Source organism: Cicer arietinum, chromosome 2 (genome assembly GCF_000331145.2).
Source record: "Cicer arietinum cultivar CDC Frontier isolate Library 1 chromosome 2, Cicar.CDCFrontier_v2.0, whole genome shotgun sequence".
Lineage (NCBI taxonomy): Eukaryota > Viridiplantae > Streptophyta > Magnoliopsida > Fabales > Fabaceae > Cicer > Cicer arietinum.
This window is the reverse complement of record NC_021161.2, coordinates 499980-524298: the sequence shown is the minus strand read 5'-3', so window position 1 is coordinate 524298 and position 24319 is coordinate 499980. Positions and strand designations below refer to the sequence as shown.

Sequence of the window (24319 nt, the reverse complement as noted above, 5' to 3'; positions counted from 1 at the left end):
AAGAAAAACTTTCTTCTTGTGAAAGGTACGTCTCTAAAAACTTGCACTCATTGTTTTGCTGGAAAACAACATAGAGTTTCTTTTCATAATATTGGTCCTCATTTGAGGCAAAATATTTTTGATTTAGTTCATACTGATGTTTGTATGATGGATAGTAAATCTCTTGGTGGTGCATCATATTTTGTTGCTTTTATTGACGACCATTCTAGAAAAGTATGGGCATTTCCTTTGAAATATAAAGACCAGATATTTGGAGTCTTCAAGCATTTTCATGCAAGTGTTGAAAGAGAAAAGGGAAGAAAATTGAAATGTGTTCGGTCAGATAACGGTGGCGAATACAGAGGTCCATTTGAAGAGTATTGTAGAGAACATGGAATCAGGTTTGAGAAAACAGTTCCAAAGACACCTCAGCATAATGGTGTTGCAGAGAGAATGAATCGTACGATTAATGACAGAATCAGATGTATGCTCTCTCATGCAAAATTATCGAAATCCTTTTGGGGTGAAGCAATGAAAACTGCAGTGGATTTGATCAATCTTTCTCCTTCTATTCCACTTGATGGTGATGTTTCAAATAAAGTGTGGACATGGAAAGTCTTTTGCCGTCATTTGAGAGTTTTTGGTTGCAGATGTTTTGTTCACGTTCCAAGAGATGAGAGGTCCAAGCTTGATAGTAAATCTAAACAGTGTATATTCGTCGGTTATGGTGATGAAGATTTTGGTTATAGATTGTGGGATCCGATTGACAAGAAAATTATCAGAAGTCGATATGTGATATTTCTTGAACACCAGACTATTAAAGATTTTGATAAAACTGAAAAACAGAAACCAAATTCCAGAAGTTACATTGAAAATGTTGCGCCTAAGCCCCCTGCAGAAACCTTTGTTGATGGGGGAGATATACAGGTAGATAATGAGAATGTAACTAATGATCATGTGCCTCACCATGATTAGCAGGTTCCAGTTGAGCCACCAGCCGAGTTTGAGTTGAGAAGATATACTAGAGAACGTCAACCTTCTCAAAGATATCTTCCACATGAGTATGTGATGATCACTGATAGTGGAGAGCCAGAGTATTATCAAGAAGCTATTACAAATGTTGATAAAGAAAAGTGGTTAAAGGCCATGCAAGAAGAGATGAATTCCTTGCATGAGAATCACACATTTGATTTGGTAAAGTTGTCTAATGGTAGAAAAGCACTCAAGAACAAATGAGTATACAAGATAAAGGCAGAAAAGAATAGTTCGCAACCAAGATACAAAACAAGATTGGTTGTGAAAGGTTTTAATCAGAGAAAAGGTATTGACTTTGATGAAATTTTTTCACCTGTGGTGAGGATGTCCTCTATCCTAGTTGTGCTTGGGTTAGCAGCTAGTTTGAACCTAGAAGTTGAACAACTTAATGTGAAAACTGCATTCCTTCATGGTGATTTGGAGGGAGATCTATATGGAGCAACCAGAGGGTTTTGAAGTCAAAGGTAAAGAGCATCTTGTGTGCAAATTAAAGAAAAGTTTGTATGGGCTCAAGCAAGCACCTCGACAATGGTACAAGAAATTTGATTCTTTCATGGAGAAACATGGGTATAGTAAAACTACTTCTGACCATTGTGTGTTTATCAAGAAATTATCTGATGGTGATTATATTATTCTCTTATTATATGTGGATGACATGTTGATTGTTGGTCATGACACTAAGAAGATTCAATCTTTAAAGAAATATTTGAACAAGTCTTTTGCAATGAAATACTTAGGTCCTACAAAGCAAATTCTAGGTATGAGAATTACTCGTGACATGAAGAATAATAATTTGTGGTTGTCTCAACACAATTATACTGAGAAGGTGTTAGAGAGGTTTAACATGAGCAATTGCAAACATGTTAGTACCCCACTTGCTACTCATTTTAAATTGAATTCTGATAAATGTTCTACAAGTGAGAAAGACAAAGAAGAAATGAAGAAGGTTCCTTATGCATCCGCAATTGGTAGTTTGATGTATGCTATGGTATGCACAAGGCCATATATTGCTCATGCAGTTGGAGTTGTTAGTCGATTTCTCTATAATCCTGGTAAAGATCATTGGCAAGCAGTAAAGTGGATTCTCAGATACCTCAGAGGCATTTCCAAAGTGTGTTTATGCTATGGAGGTGATGAACCTGTGTTGGATGGCTACACATATGCAGATATGGCAGGTGATCTTGATTCTATAAAATCTACTTCTGGTTATATGATGACTTTTGCAGAGGGAGTTGTGTCTTGGCAATCAAGACTACAAAAGTGTGTTGTTTTGTCCACTACTGAAGCTGAGTACATTGCAGCAACTGAAGCTTCCAAAGAACTCTTGTGGATGAAGAAATTCCTACATGAGTTAGGCCTCAAGCAAGACAAGTTTGTGTTATTCTGTGACAGTCAAAGTGCGATCCATCTCAGCAAGAATTCAACTTTTCATGCAAAGTCGAGACATATTGAAGTGTGGTATAATTGGATACTAGATGCACTGGAAATGAAGTCATTTTTAATTGAGAAGATTCATACTGATGAGAATGGTTCAGATATGATGACGAAAACCTTGCCTATGTCGAAGATGATATTCTGTAGAAAGAAAGCTGACATGGTTGAGCAGTACCTTCCCACTTGAGTCGTGATGAGTTAGGCCTCAAGCAAGACAAGTTTGTGTTATTCTGTGACAGTCAAAGTGCGATCCATCTCATCAAGAATTCGACTTTTCATGCAAAGTCGAAGCATATTGAAGTGTGGTATCGTTGGATACGAGATGCACTGGAAATGAAGTCATTTTTAATTGATAAGATTCATACTGATGAGAATGATTCAGATATGATGACGAAGACCTTGCCTATGTCGAAGATGATATGCTGTAGAAAGAAAGCTGACATGGTTGAGCAGTACCTTCCCACTTGAGTCGTGATGGGAGATTTGTTGGGTGGGTTCACTCCCCAAGTGGAACCCACTAGTTTTATTAGTATTAATATTATTATTATTGAGAAAAAAAAAGGTATTATTGGGCTAGGCCTATGTGAAGGAAATAAAAAGGATTTAGAAATCTTAAGAATTAGAAAAACGAGAACGACTTGCCAGAGAAGAAAAATAAGAGTTTGGTTTCGGTGGTGGCAACATGTGTGTAGCAAACTTGCTCCGTTTGATCTACAAATTTAGTATGTTATTTCTACCACTGAGTTTGTTATTTTAATATACAGTTTGAGTAGTTTTATCTTCTTTGAGAGTAACTTTGGCATACCCACTTTAGTGGAATGTTGTTATAAGGTTGTTATTGTTGATTGATGTTCCCTATTATTATTAGGAATACTCTGGTGTACCCATTAATTATTATAGTGAAAGTTTTACTGACTAGGTACCGTGGTTTTTATTCTCTCAATTTGCGGGAAGTTTTCGACGTTCGTCTGTCTCATATTTTCTTGGTCATTTATGTGCACAGTTGAAGGAAAAATATTTCGCATTATTAAAATAATTATTGCTAATTATCTTTGATTTTTTTCCAACATTATGATGTTCGGATTCATATCAGAAAACACTGCAGCCGAAGCAATATTACATAATTTTAGAAGCTGATATATATATATATATATATATATATATAATTTCCTTTGTATTTAACTTAGCTAGTCGGCAAAATGAACTATATTTTATACTATTTTTACTACAAGCAGGTTTTCCAATTCAGTTAATTAAACCATTAATTTAATTACTCCCGTCCCTTAAACTCTCTTGATAATCTTTATTTCCTTTTTATAAGATTTTTTTGGATTTTCAATTTTAATAATTATTTTTTTATAAATATAATTCTAATTAATTTACATTTTTTAACAAACAATTAATATCATTTAACTAACATTCTCCTTTTGACCGTAAACGTGTACAACTAATAACTTTTTTAATTTCCGTAATTTCGTCTATGAAATTTTATATTTTAAGTAATATGTATTGAACTCAATTTGACTCACCCTTAACAATATCAACATCATTATTTTTTCACCAAGAAAGAAATTGCCAGATGCTACGTTAAGGAAAATGCTGTGACAAGGAATCAAAAGGAAAATATCACTGAAAAGCTAATTCACAATTACTGAATAGTGTCACCACTACCTTTAGGCTAATAAAGTTAGATCTTTAGGTTTCTAATTTGTTTTATAATATTAATGTTTAAGATTAGCCTTCATTTAAAAAAATAGTAAAATCAACCAATTATGCCAGTCGTATTTCTTTGTCTTAGAACTGTTTCGTATAATTAAGTATTTTCCTAATTCTAATAATGAAGGGGTGTTTTAGTAATTTGAAAAACTCTAACTGGTTATATATATATATATTCTTCTGATGCTTAACCTTTGAAACCTTCGGAAGTCATAAACCCTAATTCGGCATCTTCTTGTGTTGGCGGTTGTTTGCGGCGGCGGAGGGAGAGTCCAAAATGGAACAGGTACAGTGCTTCGGCCGTGAGAAGAATGCGGTGGCAGTGACACACTGCAAGAAAGGTCGTGGTCTCATTAAGATCAATGGCTCCCCCAATCGAACTCATCGAGCCTGAGATTCTCCGTTTCAAGGCATACGAGCCTATACTCCTTCTCGGAAGGCACCGTTTCGCCGGCGTCGATATGAGGATCAGAGTGAAGGGAGGAGGGCACACTTCTCATATCTATGCCATCAGACAGAGTATCGCGAAGGCTTTGGTTGCATACTATCAAAAATGTGTGGATGAACAGAGTAAGAAGGAGATCAAGGACATTCCCTCTATTTTATTGTCTTTTGTACAGCTAACAAGTGAACCACATATGTCGCATGTGATGGGAACTTTCTCTATTCGTATTGGAACTTTCTCTGACTATGCATGCAAATTGTTATAAATCATTATATTTTTCAGGGAAAGGATTATATGACACAATTTCAATTTGGGAATGGAGCCTTGCTAGGGGCAAATTATATTCAGGTAGGGGATATCCATGCAATGTGGTACATTTATTTTTTCTCTTTTTTTTGTTTGTTTTAGTGACTATTTAGATGACAATCTGGATGGGATATTTAACATGTTTGTATCATGACTTCAAACAAAACTCTTAATTTTAATCTTTAATTTTAATCTTTAATATAATGTAAATTTTATCAAATTCATAATTTAAATCTTCAAATAAATTTATATTTTCATTCTTTATTTGATGTTGTTTGAGATCAAAATATAAGTTTATTCTAATATTTAAGTTATACATTTGATGAAATATATGAATTTAAAGAGATCAGGTATTATCTGAAATTAAGTTATGAGACCTCGTGAGCAATTATACTTAAAAATATATCATATTTTTTATACATTTATATACACACCCTTCATTGCAATGGCTTTTGGTTTATTTTTTATTTTGGTTCCTTGATTTTACTAATTTTTTAGTTTTTTAGAATGTCTCTACCACCAAGTTTTGGGTTTATCTTTGCTGTTAGAAATCAGAATGAAATGGTTAGTTGACAATTCCGTGAGTGGTGTGCTAATGCATTTTTATTTATTTAACATTTTTAATTATTTTTTTTTTCTTCATCAAATAGTCTATGGTTAAACTCAAATACTTTTAAGTGTGGATCAAAGAAAATCTCATTGAAATTCAGACCTTTGCATGTTAATATCTTGCAATTACTAATTGAATTGTATTTACAAAACTTATTTAAACAATAATGATATGAAAATTAAAATAACAACATTTAAACCCCATATGCTTTGCCACACCACTAAATGTTGCATTAATTCTATTAAATTGTTTAAAGAAAACAAATTTTAAAATAATGATTTTATTTTGATAAAATATATATATATATATATATATATATATATATATATATAATATATTATCTTCAATTTTTTTCATTAGTAAACTTAAAAAAAAAACTATGAATTTGAAAGAGAAACACTGCCAATATATATTGTTGTCCATTTTTTTCTTTAAAAAAACTATTTAAAAAAAAACAATGACAATGAATAATATGATGTTACAAATTAATAGTTACCACTAACGCGACAGAATATTTAATAGCTATCTTTGATTTAAAATTCATTTAATATGATGTTACAAATTAAGAGAATGTAATTGGATAACAATCTTACACTTTCATTGCACTACCTTTAAACTAAAACTATGTACAAAACAATCTCATTCTTTAAGTGGTGCATAACACGCATGTACAGAAAAAAAGAAAAAGAATCTTTCAGAATGGGCTTCAATGAAAGCAGTTTTTGGCTTCCCAAAAACCGTTGAGAAATGGGCCTTGATAGCAAAGTAGGGTTTTGATCCGTCAAAAACAAAAACGCAATAGAACTAGGGTTTTGCAATTTAACAGTGTAAAGTAGTAGCGAGCGTAGTTGAATCCAATCTGTATTCATTTTCGTACCTTTCAAATTTCAGATCTCGCCTCTGTACTCTTAGGTGCGTTGCTCCCATTCTACTGTTTCATTTTCTTGCTCTCTCCGATTATTATGCTTTTTCTTTCGAATACTTGCTCCTATGTATGCAATTACCCCATTACTGTTTTACTTTCGTGTTTCATTTTTGTTGTCTTTTGCTACATGATTCCTATTTGTAATGAGTTCGAATTTCATATAAAAAAACATAATGTTGCTGATATTTATTCGAAGATCTGAGTTAGTTAGGAGATAGGTAGAACCAGCAACTCCTAGTTGATCATTTTGGGCTATTTATATTTTTCATTTCTTATCAAATCATCGTTAGTTTTGCAATTAGGTCTTGGTTTGATTTTTTTTTTTCGTATTGGAGCTGATTTTTGGGTAATGCCATTGCAAAACCAGTAAAAGAAGTCTCTAATGATGACAGAAACAAAATAACTTTCGTTCTTCTGAGTTGTCCATGCGGAAGATACTTGGAGACCTGAACTGAAGAGACTTTAATTACGTTTTTCCCTTTCCCCCTGTCATGTTTTTGGATATGGTCATTCTTTTGTTTATTCAATTGGTCACTGTCTCTTTGCTCAAAGCTTTATTTGATTAGGTCTTCTACTTGTTTTAGGTCATTTATTGTGAGATTTTTACTACATTGAAACCCACCTATAACTTTCGTTCTTCCGAGTTGTCCATGCGGAAATTATCTGGAGACCTGAACTGAAGAGGCTTTCTAATGTGGGTCTTCGTTTTCCCTTCTGCTTTGACTTCCATTTATCATGTTTTTATTATGATATATTTTTTGTTCTTTGCAATTTATTTTTAATGTTATCATTCATTTGCGTGACTTGTTGGTTCACTTCTAGCTTGTTGGCTTTTCCAGCCTTATTGGGTGTTCTTCTTGTTTCAGCCATGTTTGTTTTTAAGTTCGAATTTGCTATTAGAAAATTGTGCGGCTTTTTCTTTGGAAATTCAGACCTGTGTTTTCTAGGAGATAGATAGGGATAGCAATTTTTAAAAATCTCAACAATTTTTCTGGTGCAACAATTGTGCAACTTCAAAACAAGTGAAAAAGTCTCTGAGGATGACAAAGTCTCTATAACTTTCGTTCTTCTGAGTTGTCCGTGCGGAAGATACTTGGAGACCTGAACTGAAGGGACTTTTATCACCACTTTCTTCCCCTTCTCTCAATGTTTAAATTTACTATATGATCATTCTTTTCTTTACTCTATTTGTCACAATATTCAGATCTTTTAATTAAGGTTGGATAGTGTCTTGATTGCTCAAAGATTTGTTGCTGTGTTTTGTTTTATACTTGTTTATGAATGTGTCTTGTTTTGTTTGTTCTGTACCCCTTGAACCCACCTTTTTATAGTCTCTGAATATGATTAAACAAATAACTTTCGTTCTTCTGAGTTGATAATGCGGAAATTTCATGGAGACCTGAACTGAAGAGGCTTTCTAATACAGTTCCCTCCTTTGCCTTTTGCCATGTCTTCCATTTGTTGTATTTATATTTTGATGCTTTTTTGTGTTTGCAACTTATTTTAATTTTTATTTCAGCGATTAATGTGTATATTGTTCCATTTTGCTCTTGTTGTATTGGTTGTTCTACTACTTGTTAATTTCTTTTTGGCGGTCTTGACTTGAATCCCCCCTTAAAATATAGCCTCTGAGCATGATCAAAAAATTAACTTTTGTTCTTCCGAGTTGCCCATGCGGAAATTACATGGAGACCTGAACTGAAGAGGCTTCTTAATGTATTTTTCTCCCTTTTCCTTTGTGCCCCTGCTTACAATTTTTTTGTTAAATTATGATATTTTTGTTCTTTGCAATTTATATTAAACTATGCCTAGTTTTCTTGTTCGAGTTTATCATTTTATTGATTGATGTTTACTTTTAATCTCTGGCATCTATTTGCATCGGTGTAGTTTGCGGCGGCGAGAGGGTCCAAAATGGAACAGGTACAGTGCTTCGGCCGTAAGAAGAATGCGGTGGCAGTGACACACTGCAAGAAAGGTCGTGGTCTCATCAAGATCAATGGCTCCCCAATCGAACTCATTGAGCCTGAGATTCTCCGTTTCAAGGCTTACGAGCCAATTCTCCTTCTCGGAAGGCACCGTTTCGCCGGCGTTGACATGAGGATCAGAGTGAAGGGAGGAGGACATACTTCTCAGATCTATGCCATCAGACAGAGCATCGCAAAGGCCTTGGTTGCATACTATCAGAAATATGTGGATGAACAGAGTAAGAAGGAGATCAAGGACATTCTTGTTCGTTATGACCGTACTCTTCTTGTTGCTGATCCTAGACGCTGCGAGCCTAAGAAGTTTGGTGGTCGTGGTGCTCGTGCTAGGTTCCAGAAATCCTATCGTTAAATTATTTGCTTTTTATTTATTTTGTTCAGATATTGACAGTGTCTTTCATGAATTCAGTACTATCTAAATTGCTATGCACTTTTTTGAATTGAGGTTGAGATTTTTAATGATGTTATTATAAAACGATTTTGCTTGATTTTATTTGTGTGGATCTTTTAATTGATTTATGCAGTTTTACTGGAATCTGTTTGCGTTTGAATTGGTTGTTTCCTTGAAATGGTGTTTGTTTCTTAGGAACGAAATTAGGTCTTTATGCACTGTAAAGTTGTAAATGTCAAGGATAATGATAAGTTGTTGATACTGAATCGATGTTGGAGAATAAATTAGGATGTATCGAGATTTACAGTATAATGTGGTTTATCGTATCTGCTGATTTTATTAAATCTTGATACTTGATATTAATTGGGCTGGTGTTAATCCACTATGTTTCTTTGACTACGATCTGTGTGGTTTTCTGGAATGAGGCTATGTTTTGACCTTTGAATAGTTATCTTGAGGAAGTATTTTTGAAAGAAAAAAAAAAAGACATTTAGTTATGCATGACTTAATAATATAATAAGTAATAACACACTGTTAAATACACCTTTATTAATAATATAATAAGTAATAACACACTGTTAAATACACCTTTATGTATTTTACCGTGCTTGATTTTGTCAAGATTTTCAAGTTCCTCACAAGTAATAAATGATAAAGATGTTTCAGTCCAGCCAATCTTGGGTACAAATAAAGGCTTCTATGGTAGACAATGTCAAAGAACTACGGTAAGGATCAAGTACTCTTCCTCCACTACTGAAATAGATTCAAAGGCTACACTGGTTGTAGGTATAGCCAAAACATCTCTTGCAATTCTTGCAAAGTATAGGAAATCGGCTTGAGTTCACCTTCCACCATCTAAATAAATCAAAATCCAGATATGGTTTTTCTAAACATTCATCCAAATAATCTCCTAATTTAGATTTTGGTGTATTGCACTCGTCTGATTTGTAGACTCGAGAATAATCATAAGGATCACCAATTTCATTAAAAACACCTAAAAAATTAGAAGAATTATCTAGAGGAGACACCACCCTCCCAGAATACTCCTCATAGATAGACTTCAAACATGAATTTAATTTTTCCTTTCAAAGAAGTGGCGTCATTATTAGTGTAAATTTGTTTTGCCATAAATATCACAAACTTTACTTGTCATCGAGGGTCTAAAACCATAACAATCAACAACAACATATTCAGACAAGTAGGATATCCCCAATATTTCTCGTATTTCGCCTTCATCTTTTTAGCCATTGACTTAGATTTTTATCTTCATTATTACACATTTCAGCAATTTTCATCCCGACACCGAAAACCCCAAACATATACAAGTTGCTTGTTATATAAGAAGATTCTAAAATACGTAGTGTAGCTTCATGAAATAACTTCAAGAATGGAAGAATTAAGGCAACATGTTTCCAATCTTTATGTGTCAGCACACCTTTTTCCTTATTCACTTCATTAACATATTTCTGGTATTTGAATTTAACCTTTGTAAAGGTCTTTTCATGTTTCAAAGTAGCATTCAATATTGTGTATGTTGAGTTCCACCAAGTCTCACAATTTAATCCAACATAACCTTTATAATTTGACTCAGGATCAATACATTACTTAATTCTATCAAACCTCGAAAGAGAACGTCTAACATACTTCATTTGAGATGCTGAATTCCAACATCATTGAGGAGGTGTTATCCACTGTCGCACTAAGCACACGACCTAACCCTCAACCATTCAAGCATTTTTTTTATCTGTTTTGACAATTTTTTCTCCCATGTAGTTAGTGACTTGAAGAAAATTTAAAATCTTTTTCTACAACTTCTAATTATTATCAATGAAATGAGTTGTTAGACACGTGTAATTAAAGTCTTTGGTGGATGTTCAAGTGTCGGTGGTGAGACATACTTGATGACAATGTTGTGACAATATATTTCATCCCTTTTTTTGTCCCATTGCTTTAATATATCATGTGCTCATGTGCTAGTGTGGTGCATGATGTAAAGTTAAGTCTTGGTTATAAAATATGAGCAAACTTATGAAAATATGGATGTTTCACTTGTCGAAACGATATTTTCATGGTTAAAACATGTTCATTAAGTCAACTCGACTTACTTCTTGTCAAATTTAGGAAAAAAAGGGGATGAACTAAAAAATTACCTACTTGCCATTGAACTGAAGCTAATTCATGCTCCTTAGGGGGTGACTCGTGAGTGTTTCCTAGCTTCATTTTCATTTGGTAGGCCTTGCCTATAAGATAGTGTTGGAAATATAATGGGAAGGACAGTGACCTTAATTTGACATGATAAATAATATGTGGACCTCTAATTTGAACTTAATTCGAGTAACGAGCAAGTTTCTTAAGGTGTAATTACCAAAGGCAAAATCACTAAAATTTAAAGTCTTTATTATAAAAAAAAATAAAATTTGTTACCAATTAGTAGTATTTTTTTTTCAAAAATTTGAAGGATTCACACACTAAGGCATCAATTCTACACAATCATATTTCTTCATCTGAATTTCAAATTCAGCTGATAATTATTGTTTCACTATTACAATAGTGTTTCTCTAACAACAAAAAAACTATTACAGAAGTGTAAGAATGGGGAAGCCACCCAAAGAATAATTATCCATTTTATCAATATAGGCCCCTCCCTCTATTTCAAGCTTTCTTAAGATTCTAGGGCCTAGGATTTCAACCCATGTCAATGATAAAAAATTAGGCATCCATCAAATCGTTGCTTAGCTTTTCCAAAAACAAATACAAAGAAAAACAGTATGTTAGACCATTGCAGGCTATTGGAGCTTTCTCTGAAGATTACCCGCCACAGCATCAATAAATTCCTCGGTGTTCAAGTAAAATTCCCTCGATACCCTGTAGATAACCCAGATGTCAAAACAATGAGACATGCAATACTAAAATATTCAAATGAGTAAACATCGTGCAGAGAATTGCTTACTTTGGACCGTGAACCAGAATAGCGAGATCTTTGGTCATCTTTCCTGACTCCACTGTCTCAACACATGCAGCCTCTAACTTATGGGCAAAATCCTGTAGTTTTTCATTATTATCCAGCTTGGCTCTGGCACATAGTAACAAATTCATGTCAATAACAGGTTAAGAAAAAAGGAGAAAAGGGAAGGAGGATGAATTTAAGGGAATAAACTAGTTTCTACGAGAAACATCAAGGCATGCTCTCTAGTAGATAATTAAAAATGTGTCCGATATGTGACCACAATTAAGCAGTCAAGCACATCTTAAAAATAGAGTCAACAGAAACTCGTTTTGTTTGATTCCTAATGGAGGTTGGCCAATTGGACCCATGGACCATTGTTATAATAATTGTTTTACTAGCTAACAGTTAGATCTTGACAAGAAGGAACCACTTTCATGAATATTCAAAAATCGAGAGTACAATTAATCGAATTATATCCATCTACATCAATCTTGACCAAGTTTGGAAGCAATATTGATTGCAAATGACAGGAAAAGTTCAAAATAACATAAAAATGCACTAGAATTAGCAATTTGAAACAAGCAAACAAAGTACCTATGTTCTAGTCCTCGTGTCCATGCAAAAATGGAAGCAATACTATTTGTACTGGTTTCTTGTCCCTTTTGATGAAATCGAAAATGCCGAGTTACAGTTCCATGAGCTGCCTCAGCTTCTAATGTCTTGCCATCAGAAGATAACTGCAAGTTTTTGTTGCAAATGTAACATATGACATCCAATAACAAAAAATGACGATGTTGATGAAAAAATTACTGTAGCAAGAATCTACTACATACCAGCACAGAAGTCATGAGACCCAATGAACCGAATCCTGCACACAAGAAAAAGGCTTCATGAATTTTGACTTAAAAGATACCTATCGGCATGTCAGAATTATTCATCACGCAAAAGTTTCAGATGCTATCTTTTTCATTTCACAAATACATTCAACTAATGAAAACGAAATTAACAACCACACCAGAACAAACACATTCACAGGGTTATTTGACTATATGAGTTCACAATACAACACATAAACACTTCAAGATTTAGCGCTGTTTGTCCAGGATAATTATCCCTTGGACAAGGATATAATGCCTTTCTCTGTATTTGAAAAAATTGACCACTTTCCATGGTTTGGGTCCAAGAATTGATCTAATTAGAAACGTCGGTGGGGAGAGGGGGTTACGGCTGACTGACATCATACATACAATCAGCATACTTCAGTATAAACAATGAGTTCTCTATATTACCTTGAGCAAGTAAATCACTTTGGACGTCGCCATCATAATTCTTGCAAGCCCAAACATATCCACCTTCACTCTTGAGCGCATATGCCACCATGTCATCAATTAGTCTATGCTCGTACCTAAAGTCACTCAAGTGTGAACCATCAATGTGTATATGTAATAAACGCGTCAAAACAACTTGGGTCATAAACATCAAAACAAACCATATTGAGTGTTCTTCAAACTTTTGCTGCCACCTTTCTTCATACACCTCCTGAAATATGTCTTTAAATCTGTAATAATCTCAAACTGTAAATCATCTCTAATAGCACCAAATAAAAGGAAAGGCTGTCTGAATTAAATAGAAAATAAGGTGACCAATTGAAAATATGAACTAACATAGAGATATAGCAATAATCACCTGCCATCATATTTCTTGAGAATTGTGTTTTTGGTGCTCAAGTAAAGTGGCCACTTCTTTGCAAATGCCAGTGACATGGATGATTCAGCAAATGCTCGAATAGACTGGCATATTAGGAAAATAAGTGTTTGAACACAATTAATAAAAAAAGCAACAAAAGCATGTTTTTAAACATTTAGTTGGCAATCACACTGAAAATATAAAATGAACAAACCTCATCAACATTATACATAGCAAGGGCTACACCAGGGCCTTTGAAATTATGAACATCAAGCTCCACTGGAGTGTCACCATCTTCTGGGACTGAATTAGAAATAAACAAAAGTTTGTAAACTACATATATGATGTTTAAAATGATAACTTGACCAAAAAAAAGTTTCAACTCCATCAGAAAGCGGGTCTTTGAAAAATGACATACCGAATACCAGCTTAAGCTTTCCCGGTCCTGTGATTATTGTATCAGTGGCACGATACTGATCACCAAAAGCATGTCTGCCAATACAAATGGGTTTTTTCCATCCTGTAAACTCAAAAATAAGTTCCAAATGGTGCTCTGCAGTATTTCAACTCCATTAAGAATCAAACTACAGTTAAGACATTACCAGGAATAATTCTGGGTATATTGCGGCATATTATGGGCTCACGAAATACAGTACCTAGAAGGAAAGGAAAAATATCATAAAGAAAAACTTAAAGCCATGCTATCACGAAATTTTGTTTAAGATAGGAATATGCCCTAAAACCATGAGTGGGAACTGAATTTGGCACACAAGAAAGACAATGGCTAACAACACTAATTTTGATGCCTGCATTCAGTAATATGTGATATTACAAACCATTTAAAATATTCCTTATTGTGCCATTGGGGCTTCTCCACATAGACTTCAGTCCAAATTCTTTGACTCGGGTCTCATCTGAAAATTCAAAATAGAGTTCAGATATTATTATTTTGTAAAACAATCATAAGCGAATCATGATCATGGACTAGGGCCCATTTGCCATGAACTATGTAAGATGGTTTATAATATGAGCTAAATTTGTATGTATGGCAGAAGGTCAAATGATTCATGATATAGAACATTTCGCCTATTTAAAGCCCAATATAGCTTACCAGGGGTTATGGTTGCACATTTCACAGCAACATTGTACCTGAAGCAAATAGAAGTTTCAATGAATAAATTGGAATGTAGTTCAAATTTATTTATAAAAACAGAAAGAGGGAATTACGGCAAAGGAGGGGAGGATAAGAAACCCTTCAAAGTAAAAATAAAATAAAAATAATAAATGCATTAGGTGAAAGCAAGGTTAAATATGCAAGTTGTCCTCTACAACCAAATGTACGAACGGATTACACGAAACAAACACTGCCACATTTTTTTGGTTCTGCCCTTTTGATAAATGGCAAAACAAAACCATTAAAACTAACCAACAAAATACAGTTAAAGTAGAAGGACAAGCACACAGCTTATCAAGGACCCTAAACAAAACATCCAAAAATATATACAACATCAATGATCCTGAAGGAAACTCCAATAAAACATAAAACCTAACAGCTTCCCTAGCCAGAAGTTGTTTTATGTCTCAGACAACTTTGGTGAAACTAAATAAATAGCATCACTTGGCTATCAATTCTCTCCATATATTCAGAAACTCTATACACTTGCATTATTTATACATTTTCTAATTAACAGGCATAGCTACACCTTCCAATCTAAGATTCTCAGCAACAACAATAATCCCTAATAGTAAATAAAATTAATTAAAGTGTTAATGTGATATGTTAACCCTGCTTGGATGTTTCCATTCATCGAAAATTCACTTACTTAAGAGTGGCTTCAGCACTTTCGACAGTAACTCTGTCATCAGTAGCATCGCGATTCTCAATCCCCAAATCAAAATACTTTATGTTCAAATCCAAGTAAGGAAATATAAGCTGCACTCACATTAAAAAAAATAAAAATAATTATAAATAAAAAACACCCGTTAATAACAAAAGCATATTGCAAATAGACTATGTGTCAAGTATGAGAGTTGTTCTATGTAACAGAGACGCTTCAGAACAATGACACGTGTGAGTGTGAGAATAATAAGAATGAATAAATTATCATACTTTATCCTTGATCATCTTCCAAATAATCCTGGTCATTTCATCACCTAATTAAGAAGCAAAATAATGTTAACAAAAATGGTGATGAAGTAGTGAAATGTGATGAGAGAGAGAGAGAGAGATTACCGTCCATTTCGACGATGGGATTGATGACGTGGATAGGACGAGTGGCGAGGCATCGAAGGGAGATTCGATTGTTGGAGAAGGAAATTGAAGATGACGGAGTTGAAGAAGGGAAGAGAAAGTTAGGGTTTCTGAGAGAAGAAATTGAAGAAGAAGTAGAAGTAGAAGAGAACATGGTGGTGGTGGTGGTAGAACTCAATCGAAACATTGCTCTCAGCATAATAACTTGATTTTCTTATTCCTTTCTCTTTGGGTGGGGTTTTCAGTTTTCAGTTTTGACTTCACTCAACCCTTGCCTTCTTTTTTCTCACTCTATCAGACTGCCTAGTAGTCTGTGTCTTTTTTAATTCATTTAAATCAATTTCACACCTATAAAATTAGTATTTCAAATTTCAAAAACTTTCTTTTTTATTTTTATTTTTAGAGGAAATTTTTCCTTTTTTTTAATATTTAATATAAAAAATATATATAAATAATTCCCATGTTTATCAAAAACTTAATAATTTTTCCAATTAAATTAAATTACTTGAAGCGACGTAATATTTTCAGAATTAAAAGACACATTGATCAAACAAATTTATTACAATTAATTCTTCTCTAATTTTAAAATTTAAAAGAGTTTATTGTCGGACATACATATAATATTTTTTTTGTATTGTTGTGATTATAAAACTATTATGCTTGTCCTTAATGAGTATAAAGATATCAAATATAGTTTTGAAATTCTCCTATTTTCAATGATATTGAGTAAATTATTCTTTTTTAGTATTTATAGTAACTTATCTAAAATATTGTGAAATATTGGCTTGAATTGATTCACCCATCTGGTGTCACCATTTGAACTCTTTGAATATATAGGAAAAAATTGATGTTTGACGATAAAATTAGTTTTAATCTTTAATTGTTTGAATTTCTTACTATTTGATCCTCCTTATTTGAATGAATTTATTACCGGTGATGTATCACTAAAATATAACTAAAAGTGTCTATTTTATATTAATAAACACTTGTGATAAATTTATTATCGTATAATTCCTTTCTTTTAAGCTTAATATTAATGATTATAATGATATTAATTTGAAGTGATCTTATTTGCTTTTTTTAATTTAAATGATTATTTATATTAGAATGGGGCCGCTTAAATTATCTTGAAGACATTCACAATGGTTTTACTTCCGTCTCAATTCTCAACTATTTGAGATCATATGTTTACTTGGTGATCTAAACTCTAAATATAATGTTCATCATAGCCGGTCCAACAAGTTATGAGGCCTAAAGCGAAATTATTAGATAATGTATTTTCAAAATTTAATAAATAAATTATTAATATTTTATTTAATAATTATATAAATTTTGTTTAACAAAATTAATGACATTTTCAAATCTATTTTCTCAATATTTTTCAAATAATAAAATAAGACATTTCAACGGTTATACGGCAACATCAGACACTCATGTAAAGTAAAATTTTCCATATTTTAGTTGAATAAGAAAAGAATGTGTATATATTGTAGCACTCAAGTAACTCATGTTAACAATATGTTCACTATCTTTCCATTTATAACTAGTATTTCTCATATTAATAATGCACTCACCTTTTATCTCATAATTATTCAATTTATAATTAATATTCTCTCATCTCTATTGTTTTAATTAACCAATTTAGTTGTATTAAGATAAGTATTAAATAATTTGTAATAAAAATAAAATATTTTATTTAATTTGTATAATATTTTATCAAAATTAATTTTAAAAATATTAAAATATGAAGCTTTTTCATAGATAAAAAATATTTGAAATATTTTTTTTAAGTAAAAAATTTTGTTTTTTAGGAAGGCCTAACCCTTGTAACGCTATGTTCATATATCTTGTATGTTATCATAAAGTCAATAATTTTGCTTATATCTTAATTTGTGTCGATCCGAGTGAACTTTCTATAACGTAACTCTTTCTTACAAAAAATAATATTTTTCAATTTATAATTAATTAAATATAAATTTTCTAAATATAAAAAATTAAAATATGAATTTAAGAATTAAATTTGGAGTTTCTTTAAAATACAAAATACCTAAACCCTAAACCCTGGTGAAGAATAACATGTTAGTTGAGTAAGTAGCTTCCACTGCAGATTTTTCTGCTCAACCATTTCCGAACGTTAACCACTGATTTACGATGTCTATCGCATTGCGAATGAGAAGTGCAAAACCACTCCTCCGCACTTTACGGCACCACCTCGGTTTCCGCCGCACCATTTCCACCACCGACGGCGGTTCGGCAACGAAGTTTCTGGAAACTTTCAATGAAGAATTCGAAATCGGAAACCGCATCATCACTCTAGAAACCGGTAAAATCGCTCGCTTCGCAAACGGCGCGGTTGTTTTTTCAATGGAAGATACGAAAGTCCTTTCTACTGTTACTTCCGCCAAAGGCGATACTGCTAAAGCTGATTTCTTACCTTTAACAGTAACTTCCTCATTCTCTCAATCGCAATTGCAATAATTTCTGGTTCAATTAGGTTTCACAGAGATATACATAGAGTAATAGTTAGATATACACATTTAGAGTAATAGTTATATGAAATTAAATGTGAAATGCCGTTATAAGCAGCTTGCGTAATTGCAAACATAATTGCAATCGTTTCCATTATTTATAGTTCGAAGCTTTCTCAACACGAAATTGCAATTATATTTGAATTAAGTTGAATACACACATTTACACTTATATATGAATGTAACCTTAAAATGGCGTTATTTCTAAGCTTTCTCAATGCAATCATGGTTGAATTAGGTTTCATACACACATTCACAGTTGTGAATGTAAGTGTAAAATGCTGATATTTCTAGCTTGAAACTTACTCAAAATGAATTTGCAATCATTTTTTGTTGAACAAGGTTGCACACGCATTTACAGTTATACAAATGTAACAGGAAAATGCTGTTTTTTCTAGCTTAAAGTTTTCTCAACATGCAACTGAAATCATATCTGGTTGAATTAGGTTCCACACACACAGTTATTAGTAGCTTTAAGCTTTCTCATCAGGCAATGATTTTTGGGTGATATAGGTTTCGCACACATACACATACACATACACACACAATTACAGTTATATAAATGTTTTCTGTAAAATGCTGTTATAAGTAGCTTGAAGCTTCTCAACACACAATTGCAGTCATTTCTGGCTGAATTAGGTTTCACAACACGTTTACACTTATTGTTGTAGTTATATGAATGTAACTGTAAAATGCTGTTATTTCTAGCTTGAAGTTTTTCAACACTCAATTGCAATTATTTTTGGTTGAATTAGGTTGATTATCAAGAGAAGCAATTTGCGCAAGGCATGATTCCATCAACGTACATGAGAAGGGAAGGTGCTCCTAAGGAACGCGAACTTTTGTGTGCTCGAATCATCGATCGTCCTATACGACCTCTGTTTCCACCGGGATTTTATCATGAAGTTCAGGTACTAAGCTAAACTGTAATTTATTTGTTTGCTTTGTTGATTTGTGATTGACTTGTTGATTTATTAGGTGATGGCTAGTGTTCTTTCCTCAAATGGAAAACAAGATCCGGATGTGTTGGCGGCTAATGCGACGTCTGCTGCGCTTATGTTGTCGGATATTCCTTGGGGTGGCCCCATAGGAATGGTTCGGATCGGTAGGATTTGCGGGCAGTTTGTGGTGAATCCTACCATGGATGAGGTAATTTTCAACATAATTTGATCTGGCTTGGAACTTGGGGACTGTCTTTTGTTGAGTCAGTTTCATTGATTCGTCCAATATCCTTTAGATGCTTAAGGGACATCTGGACGAACTTTTATAGAATATCCTTTCAGTGATAATCTTGTTCTTTTGCCTTTGAAGTCTGATCATTGATATTTTATTGAAATTGATTATATTCTAAAGTCTGGATTTTTTTTTGTCGGAAGTTGGTTTTTACCATAGTTTGGTACTTTAGTAATATGTTTTTTTTTTGTTGCTGAAAGGCAGTAGGCCATGACTTTGTTGATAAATATCTTGGTTGGTTGAATAACATTCTTCTCCATTCTCTTATTGCTTTACATTGTGGCATTGCAGCTCAGCTTAAGTGATCTCAACTTGATATATGCCTGTACAAAGGACAAAACTTTGATGATTGATGTACAAGCTCGTGAGATATCCGAGAAAGATTTGCAAGCTGGGTTAAGACTGGCTCATCCGGAGGTGACTTTTATTTATTTATTTATTTATTTATTTATTCATATATTTATTTTCTTTCTTGTCTGACTCTTTTCAAAAAAAATTTCCGAAAGAACTCTTTTCATAATTGAATGCTATTTAGATGAATTAATCTGATTGTTCAGGCAGTGAAGTATATTGAACCTCAAATTAGACTTGCTGCTAAAGCTGGTAAGTCTAAGAAAGAATACAGGTTGTCTATGCTCTCTGACAAAACCCTGGAAAAAGTCACTAATTTGGCAGAAGCACCTATTAAAGCTGTTTTTACTGATCCTACTTATGGAAAGGTGTTCTTATTCTCTTTCTCTTTCTCTTTTTCCATCACTCTTAATGCATAGATAATTTACTCTCTCATTATATTAATCGACCTTTTGTTATAATTATTTCTAGTTTGAACGTGGAGAAGCATTAGACAATATTACACAAGATGTAAAGAAAGTACTTGAAGAAGAAGGCGATGAAGAAAGCATAAAGGTTTTGTCAAAGACAGTAGATACAGTGAGGAAGAAGGTATGGAACATTCTGATTTATAAATTAGAAATTGAGAGATTGTTGCTATTATTTTTTTTCCATAAAAATAATATACTCCTAGATTATTCACTCTTAAAGTTTTGCCCTTTCATGTGAAACCTCAGCCGGTATTGATCACATTCTGTCCATAGGTACTAGAATACATATTCCACAATAAAGACTGATACTTTGACATAAAGTGAGAAGAAGATAATTGAGAGAATTTGAGATAATCAGAAACTGTAGTTTTTTATTAATATGTATATTTGTGTATTCTAACCACATAGAATTGTTCTGTTTATTTATAAAAAAAATGAATTGTTCTGTTCTTGTGCATTTGCAACAGAATGTATCAGATTTTTTCCTTGTAATTTGCATATCTCCTCAGTAAAAAAATAAATTGCATATCTCCCTGTCATGTTGATTTTGGATGTACTTTTTGAACATTGGTTTTCATTTTCATATAATTTAGGTGGTCCGTAAAAGAATTATTGCAGAAGGATCCAGAGTTGATGGAAGACAGTTAGATGAAGTAAGGCCCTTGTATTGTGAAGCTGGATATGTTCCCATGTTGCATGGATCTGCAATTTTTTCCCGTGGAGAAACGCAGGTAAAATATGTTTTATGTTTTTCTGCTATGGGTTGCTGAAGTTAAATAATTGTAATGACGTGAAATAATCATTTTTTTCAAGTGATTTTAGTTTTATCTGAGGTGATATGTATCGATGTCATGAACAGGTCCTATGTACAGTAACACTTGGAGCACCTACAGATGCTCAACACTTGGACTCTTTAGTCGGTCCTCCATTAAAGCGGTTTATGCTTCACTATAGTTTTCCACCCTTCTGCATAAATGAAGTTGGTAAACGTGGTGGTCTAAACAGGCGTGAAGTTGGTCATGGTAAATAAGCAACGTGCTCAGACTATGTATAACATTTTTTTCATATATTATTTGTATATTGTCTATACATTTTGGTTCGTGGAGATGAGAATATTATGTTGGTTTAGTAGTCACACAAAACACGATAGAATTAAGAACAAAATAAATAGAGAGAAAGCTGAGATAGCTCCCATTGTGGGACAAATGGCAGTCTCATTTTAAGTGGATTGGAGGTTTTGTGGAGAAGACACATAGAAACACCAGTAAGGAGGGTAGAGTGGATGGAAGATGGTGAAATAGTTAGAGGTACATAAAGATCAAAGAAACTTATAGGCCAAACCATAAAGAGAAATCTAGAATTAAATGGGAGTAAGGAGGGTAGAGTAGATGGAGGATAGACACTAGTTAGAGGTACATTAAAATCAAAGAAAATTATAGGCCAAACCATCATGAGAAATCTAGAATTAAATGGTCTCCCTTTGGATAGAGTGATGCCAATACTCTTTGACACACTCTTCAACACATTCATTGTGATTGGTCCATTTCTTATAATATCAGTATAGATATGAGAATGTTATAGTATGACACTCCTTTTGACATTCTTCAACATATCCTAGAGTTTGTTTCATTTTTTTAACTGTCAATTCACTTTTTCAATAGCTATCAAAATTCATTTTTTTAACTGTCAATTCACCTTTTCAATAAAGTTTGTTGACTTTTTGAAAATTGGACCAATCACAAGAACTGTGTTGAAGAGCGTGTCAAACAGAATATGTTGTTCAAATTTCTCTGTAGATATGATAAAATAGTACAACTTTTATTGATCTATGTAACCAAACGCACCTAGTGGGAAAAGAATTTAGTTGTTTATGTTGTTGTTGTCATATATTTTGGGATATGTTACAGTCATCTCCCGTGTTTGCAAAAATGATGTAGTTGTTTACGTTTTTGTTTTACTTTGTAGGAACACTTGCTGAAAAAGCACTTCTTGCTGTTTTGCCTCCTGAAGATAGGTTTCCATATACTGTTCGTATCAACTCAGAAGTTATGGCTTCAGACGGTTCAACATCAATGGCAACTGTATGTGGAGGTATTACTTTAACTCGTAGTAGTAGCATGTTTTATGATCTTAATTCACAATTAAGCTTTGGTCGATTGAATATTTTTCTTGCTGGTGAAGTTTTAACTGATAGAAGTCGATGTGGTATTTGTTCTTAATAAAAGTCAAAACACAAGTGTAATGAAAGTTGTAACCTGTAAAAGCAGAAAACAAGAATGGCACGAACACATTACAGGCCTAGTCGATGTACAAAGTAGAGAGAAATTTTACTATAATATTTCTGTTTGTAGGTAGTATGGCTTTGATGGATGCCGGCATTCCAGTAAGAGAACATGTTGCTGGTGTTTCTGTGGGTCTTGTTACTGAACTTGATCCATCCACAGGCGAAATAATGGACTATCGTATACTGACTGATATTTTGGTATTTTTCTGAACTTAATGGGTTATATGTCATGTGCATTTACTATGTCTGTTTGATTAACATCCAATTATAATTGTTACCGTCTAATTATCAACCACTTACACTTGATTCATAACCTGAGTATCTCATGATGTTTTGTAATAAATGTTATCTATAACTTTGAATTATTTCTATATTTGGACCGATGTTAACAACGATGTTAAAAAAACTGATTTATTTTGTTTGAATATTAATTGAGAATATAATTTGATATAGATGTAGGGATACTCTAGTTTCCTACTTGAGCATCTAATTTTTTTTAACCATTACCTAGCTGATAGATAGCTATCAAACATAAAAGGGATTATTGATTTCATGCAAAAGTATTAAATTTGAATTTTTCTAAGGGCTTGGAAGACCATTTGGGTGACATAGACTTCAAGATTGCTGGAACTCGAAAAGGAGTTACTGCTATTCAGTTGGATATGAAACCAGCTGGAATTCCTCTAGATATCATATGTGAATGTTTAGAACCTGCACACAAAGCCCGTCAACAAATTATTGATCAAATGGAACGGGAAATTAATGCACCTCGTACCAAGGGTGGAAGTACCTCTCCACGACTAGGTTTAGATCTTCAACTTCCTTCACTCCTTTTATTTATTTGATAAGGTTTTGAGTTAGGTTCCTTGACATTTTAGGATACCCTAATGTTTAAGATTTATTGTTGATAATGCAGTCACCTTAAAGTACAGCAATGATGCTATTCGTCGCTTAATTGGGCCAATGGGTGCTGCAAAGAGAAAAATGGAATTGGAAACAGGTCATTTTTTCACTTTGAAGTGCTTAAAAAGCATTTTAACAATTTGTTTTTTATGTGTGGATCGCATTTTTCTTTTTATTCTTCTGTTGTAGTTTTTTGCTCTAGTACTATGGTTGATCTTTCCCAGGTTTGTAAAGGGGGTAAAAGTGAAATGTGGTTTGTAAAGGGGATTAGTTCAACAGGTTTAGCTTCAAAATGCTCTGCTTGAAAGTCAAAAGGCCTAGGTTTGATTCTTATTACCAACAATTCTCTTGGTAAAAGATATTTAAATATAATACAGAGCTCTTATAAGGCTTTGGCCTTGGAATATGGTGGCCTATTCATCTAAATTTTTTCTCAAAAAAGACAAAGTTCCTTTAGTATTTCCTCATACTTCACTTATAAATGATTACGTTTTAATTTTCTAAAGTAATCATTAATCTATTTTAACTATTTGATATTCCACCTTCCTCTGCTTTGTAAGTTGTATTCTGAAGATATGAAGTTCTCTTGAATACCTTCTGTTTCTTGATACAATTTTCGAGGAAAAGGGTCATTTGTGCACATTGTTTGACATGCTTGTTTTGATCCTCCTTGATCTTGTTTTGAAAGTTTTGCAATTTATTGCCATGTTTATATCTAAATCCTGTTAATTAAGATATATATTAAAATGTTGTCCGTTTTTGGCATCTAAACATGAACAGTGTTTTTGCATACTTCAGCATATATATTTTGGAGAACAGAAGAAATTTATAGTTTTTCCTGCT

The 24319-nt window shown here is 33.1% G+C and overlaps 3 protein-coding genes and 5 non-coding genes across 11 annotated transcripts in view; 7 read left to right on the top strand and 1 right to left on the bottom strand.

Annotated features, from left to right (window-relative positions):
• The first annotated feature begins 4365 nt into the window (after positions 1–4365).
• On the top strand, positions 4366–8920 carry LOC101490659 (small ribosomal subunit protein uS9-like). 4 transcript variants are annotated; one of them, XM_012712614.3, is made up of 3 exons: positions 4366–4734; positions 4892–4957; positions 8338–8920. In XM_012712614.3, exons 1-3 carry the CDS (start codon positions 4669–4671, stop codon positions 8782–8784), a joined length of 579 nt encoding a protein of 192 aa, XP_012568068.1. In that variant the 5' UTR covers positions 4366–4668; the 3' UTR covers positions 8785–8920. The 4 variants fall into 4 exon arrangements, with proteins under 4 accessions (XP_012568068.1, XP_073221362.1, XP_004489249.1 ...); XM_073365261.1 differs by lacking the exon at positions 4366–4734 and adding an exon at positions 7035–7144 and having other exon boundaries at positions 4940–4957; XM_004489192.4 differs by lacking the exons at positions 4366–4734; positions 4892–4957 and adding exons at positions 6197–6437; positions 7035–7144.
• On the top strand, positions 6826–6911 carry LOC113785572 (small nucleolar RNA Z159/U59). The gene has a single exon (XR_003471697.1). It is a non-coding gene; the product is annotated as a small nucleolar RNA Z159/U59 (small nucleolar RNA).
• Positions 7053–7136, top strand: LOC113785576 (small nucleolar RNA Z159/U59). Its single transcript, XR_003471701.1, has one exon. It is a non-coding gene; the product is annotated as a small nucleolar RNA Z159/U59 (small nucleolar RNA).
• Positions 7481–7566, top strand: LOC113785573 (small nucleolar RNA Z159/U59). Its single transcript, XR_003471698.1, has one exon. It is a non-coding gene; the product is annotated as a small nucleolar RNA Z159/U59 (small nucleolar RNA).
• Positions 7781–7864, top strand: LOC113785574 (small nucleolar RNA Z159/U59). The gene has a single exon (XR_003471699.1). It is a non-coding gene; the product is annotated as a small nucleolar RNA Z159/U59 (small nucleolar RNA).
• Positions 8075–8158, top strand: LOC113785575 (small nucleolar RNA Z159/U59). The gene has a single exon (XR_003471700.1). It is a non-coding gene; the product is annotated as a small nucleolar RNA Z159/U59 (small nucleolar RNA).
• A 2372-nt stretch (positions 8921–11292) lies between the features above and the next one.
• On the bottom strand, positions 11293–16015 carry LOC101490341 (isocitrate dehydrogenase [NADP]). Its single transcript, XM_004489189.4, has 15 exons — positions 15690–16015; positions 15567–15610; positions 15280–15389; positions 14568–14605; positions 14293–14370; positions 14059–14112; positions 13875–13976; positions 13671–13759; positions 13457–13560; positions 13260–13328; positions 13060–13175; positions 12604–12638; positions 12365–12507; positions 11774–11896; positions 11293–11688 (listed from the first exon to the last, which is right to left on the bottom strand). The coding sequence occupies exons 1-15, from the start codon at positions 15904–15906 to the stop codon at positions 11610–11612; spliced, it is 1401 nt and encodes a 466-aa protein (XP_004489246.2). The 5' UTR covers positions 15907–16015; the 3' UTR covers positions 11293–11609.
• A 1747-nt stretch (positions 16016–17762) lies between these two features.
• The window catches only part of LOC101490003 (polyribonucleotide nucleotidyltransferase 2, mitochondrial), a 9765-nt gene continuing 3208 nt past the window's right edge, over positions 17763–24319 (top strand). The window contains exons 1-12 of the mRNA XM_004489188.4: positions 17763–18149; positions 18991–19146; positions 19214–19384; positions 19760–19885; positions 20026–20187; positions 20291–20410; positions 20883–21020; positions 21149–21311; positions 22255–22380; positions 22641–22771; positions 23158–23377; positions 23490–23573. Of these exons, the coding sequence (XP_004489245.1) occupies positions 17859–18149; positions 18991–19146; positions 19214–19384; positions 19760–19885; positions 20026–20187; positions 20291–20410; positions 20883–21020; positions 21149–21311; positions 22255–22380; positions 22641–22771; positions 23158–23377; positions 23490–23573 (1888 nt within the window). The 5' untranslated portion in view covers positions 17763–17858. The remainder of the gene's footprint in view (positions 18150–18990; positions 19147–19213; positions 19385–19759; positions 19886–20025; positions 20188–20290; positions 20411–20882; positions 21021–21148; positions 21312–22254; positions 22381–22640; positions 22772–23157; positions 23378–23489; positions 23574–24319) is intronic.